Raw genomic sequence first — 10,334 nt, 5'->3', positions numbered from 1 at the left:
ACATCCACTCGTACACGTGAATCTTGTAGCGCGGCAGAGTGGTGAGCACTTTAATGAGCCACTTGTCATCAAGTTCAGCTTTAAATGTAAACCCTGAGTGACCGGCAGCTCCATTGTGATGCATGAGATGAGGATTTGATATAAACAGACACCGTAGGCACCCAGGCGACTTCAGCTCATAGAAGTGGTCTGGGTGCTGTGTCCCTTTTGCACTTAGTGCTGCAGTGTTAAACATTGCAGTTCCAGAGTAACTGCAGCTCTAAGTCTGCCCTCAGTGGCTGTCTGGTCCGTTATCTGACGCTGGACATCCTCACACTCTGCATTGATGAATGCTTTCCTATGGGGAAATCTTAATGCGTCTGCAGTCATTGCCATGCATGCGCATTAGAATTCCCCCGCCGGCTGATGTCGGAGGACCGTGGGAGGGGCCTGACCCAGCACCGAGGAACATCGGCTCTGGATAAAAGTAAGTGACTGAAGGGGTATTCAGCACCAAGGGAGGGGGGGATCTGAGTGCCAGGAAAATGGCTTTGTTTTCCTGGCACTATCGGATCCCTTTAAGTCTTCTCCATATTTTCCCATGTCCAGACTGCCACCAGTTTTGTTGGGTTTACTGTTAATGGAACACTATAGGCACCCAGACCACATCATCTGATTGAAGTGGTCTGGGTGCAGTGTCCCTGTCCCCCTAACCCTACAATGTAAAACATTGGCCAGACCGCCAAGAGAGGTGATTCCTGCAATTTAACGAAGTTTTACTCCGTGAAATGATACTCAACGTCACTCTTTGCATTCCTCTCCCCTCTTGCTGATGCTGGAGGAGGCAGGGCCAGTGCCAAGAGACCTCTGCGCTTGTAAATGGTAAGTGCTTAAAGGTTGTTGTTTTTTAACCCTTTATTTGTTCTGCTGAGTATAACCATTGCCTTCAGGCATTTTCCTAAATCGGGACTGTTGGAAGACCTGGTCCTCTTTTACAGGTTTTTGAAAACTTCTATTCCCTTAATGCTCATAAAGCTTAAAGGCTTCCTTGTCAATCACAGGTATTTTTAGGGGGTGACACCTACGTTTTGCACAGGGATAATGAAGGCCTAAAGCTGACCCTGACACGGTTTCCCCAGAATAGCTTTTATTTCAGTTCCTGAAATTACTGGGCATATTCATTAAATAGAAAATTGTAGTCTGTTTAAACAGCAACTGTTAGAAACATTACAAACTACAGTATCACCTCAAAATGTACAACTGTTTTACTGTATTCTGAAAAAAACTGAACAAGAAAAATGACTGACATGACCAGTAGAGGGCGCAGCTGACACAATAGCTTCTCTCATTACAGAGCTAGTCTCTAGGCATTTTTTCCCCAGAAATCTGCCATTTTTCATACTGTACTGTATCTTGTTTTTTCTTGAATAATGAAAGCATTTCCAACCCGCTAATTCCTGCTCTATCTCACATTGTTTTTCTGCAGTCGAATTTCTAAACAATAATTTAAGAAAAGAAAAATGTTCCCAGTTTCCTCCCATTCAGTGCTAGGCTGCGGACTGGCAATGTAAGAGTTAAATGCCATTATACTATTAACGGTAAAAGGTACTGTGTCTAGTTAGGTCCCATTTAACAACCCGTCCAAACCCAAACAACCAGCAAACATAAAGGAAGAAAAAGGGGGTATGTGTGCGAAGCAGCACCTACCAGCAGGAATCAAATCTGCCTGTATGTAGCCATAATGTTTTAATAATAGCTGTAATCCAATGTAGTGCAATGTGAAAAAGGGGTGAGCATCTAAAACAGAGCTGACGCGTTTTAAGGCCTAATGGCCATTCACAAAAGTAAGAATTGAAAGTGAAGTTTAAAATGTAACGCCAACGTAGCCATTCTGATAGCGTAGCAGACTTAGAGATTGTTTTTCAGTTTCGCTATTTTGGTCTTAAATTTTAAATTCACTTTGAATTCTCAGTTTAGGAAAAAGCCTTTTTAGCCTATATTCTGTGATTGAACCTTATTGATTAACTTAAAGGAACACTATAGTCACCTAAGTTACTTTAGCTAAATAAAGCAGTTTTAGTGTATAAATCATTCCCCTGCAATTTCACTGCTCACTTCACTGTCATTTAGGAGTTAAATCACTTTGTTTCTGTTTATGCAGCCCTAGCCACACCTCCCCTGGCTATGATTGACAGAGCCTGCATGAAAAAAAAACTGGTTTCACTTTCAAACAGATGTAATTTACCTTAAATAATTGTATCTCAATCTCTAAATTGAACTTTAATCACATACAGGAGGCTCTTGCAGGGTCTAGCAAGGTATTAACATAGCAGGGGATAAGAAAATCTTAATTAAACAGAACTTGCAATAAAGAAAGCCTAAATAGGGCTCTCTTTACAGGAAGTGTTTATGGAAGGCTGTGCAAGTCACATGCAGGGAGGTGTGACTAGGGTTCATAAACAAAGGGATTTAACTCCTAAATGGCAGAGGATTGAGCAGTGAGGCTGCAGTAGCATGTTCTATATACCAAAACTGCTTCATTAAGCTAAACTTGTTCAGGTGACTATAGTGTCCCTTTAACTGTTAACTTAACCCCTTAAGGACACACGACATGTGTGACATGTCATGATTCCCTTTTATTCCAGAAGTTTGGTCCTTAAGGGGTTAAAGGAACACTGTAGGCACTTTATCTGCTTCATCTAATTTAACTGATTATGGTGTCTGGAGTCCCCTGGTGCTATCCTTTCTTTTAGTGTGAAACAGTTTTTAATGTTTTTTTTATTATTTAAACTGGAGTACTGAGCAGCCCATCCCCTCTAAGCTGCTTGGGCTAATGTGGAAGTATCCGCCTGAGCAGCATTGGGTGCCTGAGATTGGCTGAGAGTGTCAGCTGACTGCTTTTAGCCCATCACACCACCCATTGCTGGTATGAATGAGTATGACAACAAGGAAGTACTATATGTAATCTTCACTGTAGTCAAACTTGGCTGTCTGTGGCCAAGAGCCCTTATGCAGTGTTAACCTGCTTGAAAAGGAATGGAGGGACCATGCCAGGGGACTCCAGACACTATAACCAATTCATAGTTACATAGTTACATAGCTGAAAAGAGACTTGCGTCCATCAAGTTCAGCCTTACATTAACGGTGATAAAATAGTTATAGTGACTACAGTGTCCCTTTAACTCTGCTTATTTGCAGACTGTAAACGCTGTTTAGTACGTGCCCCCTCGTTTACTTTTTTGGCTGCTATAATCCATGCCCTCTTTGTGCATGAATGAAATAAAGATGTCTAAACTCGTATTATTTGATATTTATTGATAAAGTATACACAGTAAATTTGTGAATCTGTTTGTTTGGCTTGTCTACTAAATAAAGGAAACAAAAAAACATTACAGATTAAATCTTTCCAGAAATAGTGGAAATGAGTATCCTTCCAAAAAGGAATATGGTAACAAAATTAATAAGAACAGACCCTCACAGAACGGCGACGGCTGTCTAACTAAATGGCGAAATATAGAACGCACAAAACCGAAACAAGAACAGGAACTCTTTCTAGGCAGATGGGAAATAGTTATAAAATGACTTCCCCGAATTACCATTCAGGAAGTTCTCAGACCTCTTCCAAAGTAATTCCTTGGAAGGCCACTTTAAAGGTGAACGGGAAAGATTAGTTTAAATATACTCCAGCAGATTTATTGTTTTTTATTAGGTCACTTGCTTGTGCGCCCACTCTGGCGTGGCATGGAAAGGGTTACTATCGCTTTAATCTGCGCAGTATGAATAGCATGCATTATGTTAGCCATTTTTCACAGTCGTTCACTGTCTTGTAGCTATTTCATGACTTACGGTATTTATTTATTATTATTTTTTTTTTTTTACCTCGTACCCACTTAAACTACCCCCAGTCTTTGGGTGATTAATGTGACCCCACTGTTTCTGTATCCTTGATCACAATTCCACATTCCTTCCAAAATGTCAAATGGAAAAAGAGGGACATTGTCATTTTAGGAGTGTGAGTGGGGGTGTAGCCAGGGGCAGGGCTGTTCTGAGAAATTTTAGCTGACTTACTTATAGCAATTTCTGTATTTAAAATATAATTTGTAACAAGGACAATATATTGTATTTGCACAGGCTGATTTTTAAAGATATCTTTTTTTGTCAGTCTCTCTGTTTTCGTTGTGGCATGAAGATTATACATGCCAATAATAATACAGCAAAAATAAACTAAATTTTAAATATGAATATATGACATCAAGTACCAGCATTAATGGATAATAAACAGATAGTGAGTAGCTTAATCATCATTAGGCTTAGATTATAAGGATTATGTTTAATTAACACATTTATTGTAGTTTAAAGACATAATACTGTGAGTATTACTGCTGTGGAGCTCTGTTATACACACCAACAATATGGATCTCCTAAAAAAGAGGGACGGGGGGGATTTGGGCCAAAAATAGGGACTATCTCTCCTAAATAGGGACACTTGGAAAGTATGCATCAATTCTCTCCTCCACCGTATGCTTGGGATGTTATGAGTCCAAAAAGAACACTTTAAGCTAATCGGAGGCACTGACTTGTTAACGCACTGTTCTATTAATCCACACAGGTGTGTGATAAAAGGTTTTTGCCAAACCAGTTTGTGTATGCAAGTAAAAATTCGGCATATAAATAGAGGGAATAGCAGAGTCTTTGCTTCTAATATGCAGTTTCAGAATGTAATGGTCATCTTCACTGCAGGTGATTAGCTCTATGGTGTGACAAGCTTTGGTATTTAGATTTCTGCCAAATGTTTTGTCTTATAAGAATAGGTTGGGGAGATAACCACACACAACATGAATGCATTTTGGTATGGTATAAGCTGACAATGTGTTGCTTTGAGATGTGAATATACACTCTCCTGAACAAGCTACAATTCTAATGAATACCATGGCTGGAGCCTTCTAGGACCCAGATAGTACGAGGCCTGTAACCCGTGTTGCTCGCCATGTGCTGTGATTGAAAACATATTAAAGCTTTGTTGTACTCAAGAGATGCCCTCAAAGGCCTCCTTATTTCTTTTTAAAATGTAGCTTTTAATCTGATTTGGTTTTAGAAAAACATTTATCAGGACAATCTTAATGATATATTTGTACAATAAAATACATATATATATATATAGAGAGAGAGAGAGAGAGAGAGAGAGAGAGAGAGAGAGAGAGAGAGAGAGAGAGAGAGAGAGAGAGAGAGAGAGAGAGAGAGAGAGAGAGAGCGCGTGAGAGAAAGGACTGAAATGTTGATACTTTGTTTAAAGTTACTATGTTGCAATAATGTGCATTTTTGAAAAGTCTTGTGAGTGCTCTGTTTTTCGCAAACGTGTGTGTGTGTGTGTGTGTGTGTGTGCGTGTATATTCCATACAGCATTGCGCTGTCAATTAAAGATTATACTAGCTTTAGTGTACTAATAATCTTAATTTTAGTAATGACAAGAGGCGCGTATTTTGCATAATCTCTCTTTACTAGCTCCACAAAAGCAAAGAAACACATACATAGGATGTAAATGAGGTATATGACCTAATCACTTCCTCTTTCAGAAAGCGACATCAAGCAGAAGCAAACATATTACAAGCAAAAACAAGAACTCCTAAATCCAACATCCGAAGGAGCAAACTTTCACACGAACAACCAAAACGTCTTCAGGGACGAATCAAACTGAAAAGAGAATGTGTGACAGGTTTAGATAGTAAGACGTAGTAATGAACGTGGAAACCCAAGTAGCACACAGTATACATAATTTCATAGTAGGAACGGATAAACTACAATCTGATAACTGAACAACAATCACATAAAACTCCAATGGAAATAAAACCATCAATCTATACACAAAGCAATAAGAGCCCAACCTACCTTAGACCCATGAGACAGAAAGGATGGGATAGCAAAGCAGGGTGGGATAATACATTACAAGTACATTAAAGCTACAACATGACAGGAAGCTTCATATTTTGCAATTTTATCACAAAGAAAGGAGAAAAAAAGCAGCATTAGAAGAAGGGCGAAAATAGAAAGTCTGGAAAGTCTTTTCTCAAGACCAATCTTCCGATCATAAGATATCCGAAAGTGAGGCACCTACCGAAAAGGCCTAAGAAGCCACCGCCTCGCGTATTGATTGCACACCGAACGAGGGGCTCACGTCAGCAAGGAATAGGATTCAAGGAACCCATCTTGCGAACATTGTAACCGACACAGCTTTATGAGGGCTCACGCAGTAGACAAGCAATTGTCCGGTAGGTGAACGTCGAGGAGGTGAGCTCGATATACCAACGCAAGGCTGAAACCATGCACAACTGCAAAAAGGAAAAGGAATAGAAAAACCAAGAACACATCATCTGCCAGGTATTTTGTCCTTAAGAGAGGGGGCCGATAGAGTCCAGCAATTTGTCTTGGGCGCCTCTGAATCCTCTCTCGACTCCCTTGCGGGGTGATGGCCACCCCTTGCCATGAAGGTCATTATCAGCTGATCAAACTCAGGTGTCTGAGCCACTTTGTCTGGGCGAGAAGGGCTTGGCCATTTTGACTGCAAGCGGTTACGGACATCTTTATCCAGAGGCTTGCAAAACCACAGGTGCATAAAGTTGGCCAGATGTTCAGGAGGGGACCAGTCCCTGGAAAATGGGTGACGGATGTTGCGTGGATCAAATTGCTTTTGACCAGTAGGATCCAAGATCGCTTCCACATCCGCTGTAGCATGTAAGGTACCGTCACCCTCGGCTCACCCAGAAAAGTCTGGCGCACGAATTTGGAGCCAGACGTGGATTCCCAATCCCAGTTGTCGTCTGATTCCAACACCTTTTCTATCTGTTTCTTTGCTGCTGTGGAGCTAGTAAAGAGAGATTATGCAAAATATGAAGCCTCCTGTCATGTTGTAAAATTCCCACTCTCCCCTCTTTAACATAACGTTCCTTTTATTACATGAAGTGCTCCTCCTAGTAGCTGCGTCACAGCAATCGTAGGAAAAGAGCCAGCACGTGTATCCCCCGCAGCAGCCGCTGATGTGATGACTGCCCAAGGAGGAAGGCTTCGGGCACACACCTTATCCTTTGTGTGATATCGTACAGAGACCTATGAATCTCTGGTTAAAGGATTGAGCACTGTAGTACCCTATATGGTTTACAGCAGCTTTCTTTTATTTCCTCATATTTTTAGTATAATCTTTTAATTGAAACATTTGTAACATTATGTCAAATATCTAAAAACAAGAGTGTTAGGTACTATAAATCTGTATAACATCTGTAATGCTCTGAGGAAGCAATCATGGATTTCCAACCACTGACCAGCAGTAAATTGTATCGCATGAGGCTGGATTTAACGCTAGCTGTTGAGATAAAGTTCTCTGGATGATATCAAGCTTCTCTTACAATGTAATGATTTTACTCCTATGATGTTTTCTGTTCTTTGTCACCTGAAAACCTAAAAATAATGTTATGTTTGAAAGCCTCAACCCCCATGCCATGCTGGAGAAACTAATTGCCAAGGAGAGTACATGGAATTGATGGACAGATCTCTCCCCCTGCTTTAAATTAAGTATACAAGATAAATTGCTGGGAATTCAGGAATACCATATAAACCCCTTTGTGTAGCAACTTCCACAAGGTGATTCTTATTGATAAACCCTGCTCCTCCCTCACATCGGGTGCACATGTCTCGTGGATCTTATAGGGTTTCTCCACCCCCTTTTCAGTGAATAATTTAAAAAAAAAATGTATAATGCCTTATTGATATTAGTGGTTCGTGTGTATCCCTCTATAAAACCTATTAAATACATTGTAAACTTCCCTGGAATCCAGCACTGAGCGAAGCTCCTAGCCTTGGCTTCCATGCCTCCGTCCAACGTCCCAGGCTTCCTCGCAAGGTCCAATCAATGCTTCTCACAGAAGCATTTGACTGAACCATTCTGACTTGCTCAGAGCAAGTGTACACTCTGAGCCAGGGTGTGGATAGTAAAACACAACATAAATCAGTCGTCAGCGTGCAGACATATGTTTTGCACAGAATTGATATTACGCTGACTGTAACACCGTTCTGGGCTACTTAAGTGTAACTTGGTCCTGGCACAAAAGTACAAATATCTCTGTAAATGTAACATTTCAAGTAGAAACGCAAAACATACAGATTCCTACCACCATGAACTCTTCTAAAGGCAGAAGTGGTCATCGTGGTTGGAGTAACCCTTTAACAAACTAAATGAGATTATGTTCTGAGTCCTGTGATCTTTCTCCATTACACAATCTAGAGGATAGAAGTTATATAATGATGGCAGCCGTTAGTATTAAGCTTCAAATATTTTATCATGAAAAGTTATTTACCCCCTTCTTTCCCCACTCAAAATATAAATGTTGGAAATATTTTATCCACCACCCCCCTCAAAAAAAGAATATTGTATTTTGAATAGATGAATAGCAGATACTGCTGAGGATAATGCAATGTAGCTTTATTACATGAAAAAGTTTTAAAAACCCCACAACAAATCCATGTGTAAATAATGGTTGGTGCTATTTAGTTTATTGCTATGTAGTTATTGATTACGTTATTTTATTGTTAATGAAGAATGTAATATAAATCCTGGTTAAAGAGAATGAATTTGTTGATACCTATATTTTACAAGTAATATTGGTAAATTCATAATATCCAATTACTTAATAAATCAAGTTTATCATCTAATAGAAATAACAGATTCATTGTTCCAACTTCAAAGTGCAGGACTCATGTTCTTTTGATAAGTCTGTCTGTCTTACTCGTCTATACATTTTGTAGGCTTCTTAAATTCGTACAATATTATCTTATTATTATATTCTTTTTGAGGGACTCATTTAGAAGTCATTGGATAAAGTCTTCTACCATGAGAGTATCACCCCTCGACTCCTGGTACACATTTTCCATTTCTTGGCTTCTTTACTCTATCACCTAATCATTATGTATGTTTAAATCGGTACCGATCCATGCATTTCTCATTACACCTCCATTAAATATTTTCCATGTCTCATCTCCAGCTTAATTATAACATTCAAATGGTAAACTGTAACTAAATATGTCAAGTTTCACAATGAATCAATCTCTCATCTATGTCTACCTCCCATTTGCTCAATGTCTAAGTAGCTATAGTCATGGCCTTCCTTGATCGTTCTGGACAGGAAATCCTCTGTCCACAGGATGGTGGGAAAAGGAAGGTGTTCATTGATGGGAAGAGCCCCTGTGTACGTGTTCTCGTGTTCAGCAAGTGTTTGTACTTTGCTTCATGTTGCACTTATAAACCTTCATCACTGTCCATTAAACATCCCCGAAGGAAGCATAAATATGCCTGCATGCCAAGTTCCAAGAGGCTGATAACACAATTCTCCTAAAAGCGGCTCTGTAACCGAAAATAAACTTGCTTAATATGCTTCTATATAGCTCCCTGTGTCAGAATCTCTTTTTATTTTTTTCCCAGAATTGTGTAGTTTCCAAAAATACATATGAAAGGTAGGGGCCACTTTTCCTTCTGCCTAGTAGTCAAGTTGACAAAACTTGATAATGGGCTGGGCTTCTTTGTCAATTGCCAATCACATCTACCCACAATCCATCAGTTAAATGAATCCCAGAGAATGGCAGACAGCAGGCATAGTGGCAGAGGGAAACAAACTGAGAGCTGGCTAAAGAAAAAAATTATAATATAAATAAAGGCAAGTAGAAGGGAGGGGAGTATAATCATTAATATAAAAGGGGTAAAAAAATAAACAAAACAAAAACCCGGACAGGTCTGTTGTAGAGGTACCACTTCTCTTACGTGTGGGTCATCTGTAGCTCAAACTTTTTATGATCGAGTGACGAACGATGGGAAGAGAAGAACAGCCATACAGTGAAATGTATTTTTTATAACTCGGCAATAGTGTGTGCGTGTGTGTACAGATATTTTGCAATACATTTTTAAATCACTTTCTGGCAATTCTCCCTCTAGTAAATAATCATGTACAATATTAAGGTTGTATTTAGTATGACATTCATCATTTCGGTATGTTATGATATTTTACTATTAGTGACAAAATGCTTTATTTTTTAACCTGCAGTGAAACAGTCTGGGAGAACATGGCACGAATGTGCGTGAAGACAAGGAGACTAGATGTGGCCAAAGTGTGCCTGGGTAAAATGGGTCATGCCAGGGGTGCCAAGGCACTGCGAGAAGCTGAGAAGGAGCCAGAGGTGGAGGCCAGTGTCGCTATGCTGGCCATACAGCTAGACATGATGGTAGGTGATAATTCTATCAAGACATGGGACACGGGATCCGCTGTTCTTTACTAGTTACTGCAGGTACTGTCTGCTGTGCCTTTACTTTGCCTTGG

General features: G+C 39.9%; 1 protein-coding gene across 1 annotated transcript in view; it reads left to right on the top strand.

The window, feature by feature from the left end:
- The window catches only part of IFT140 (intraflagellar transport 140), a 75,098-nt gene that overhangs the window by 43,112 nt on the left and 21,652 nt on the right, over window positions 1-10,334 (top strand). The window contains exon 19 of the mRNA XM_063430603.1: window positions 10,062-10,239. Within this exon, the coding sequence (XP_063286673.1) occupies window positions 10,062-10,239 (178 nt within the window). The remainder of the gene's footprint in view (window positions 1-10,061; window positions 10,240-10,334) is intronic.

Source organism: Pelobates fuscus, chromosome 8 (genome assembly GCF_036172605.1).
Source record: "Pelobates fuscus isolate aPelFus1 chromosome 8, aPelFus1.pri, whole genome shotgun sequence".
Lineage (NCBI taxonomy): Eukaryota > Metazoa > Chordata > Amphibia > Anura > Pelobatidae > Pelobates > Pelobates fuscus.
Note: the sequence above shows the minus strand (reverse complement) of the source record. Positions and strands in the feature narration are given on the sequence as shown.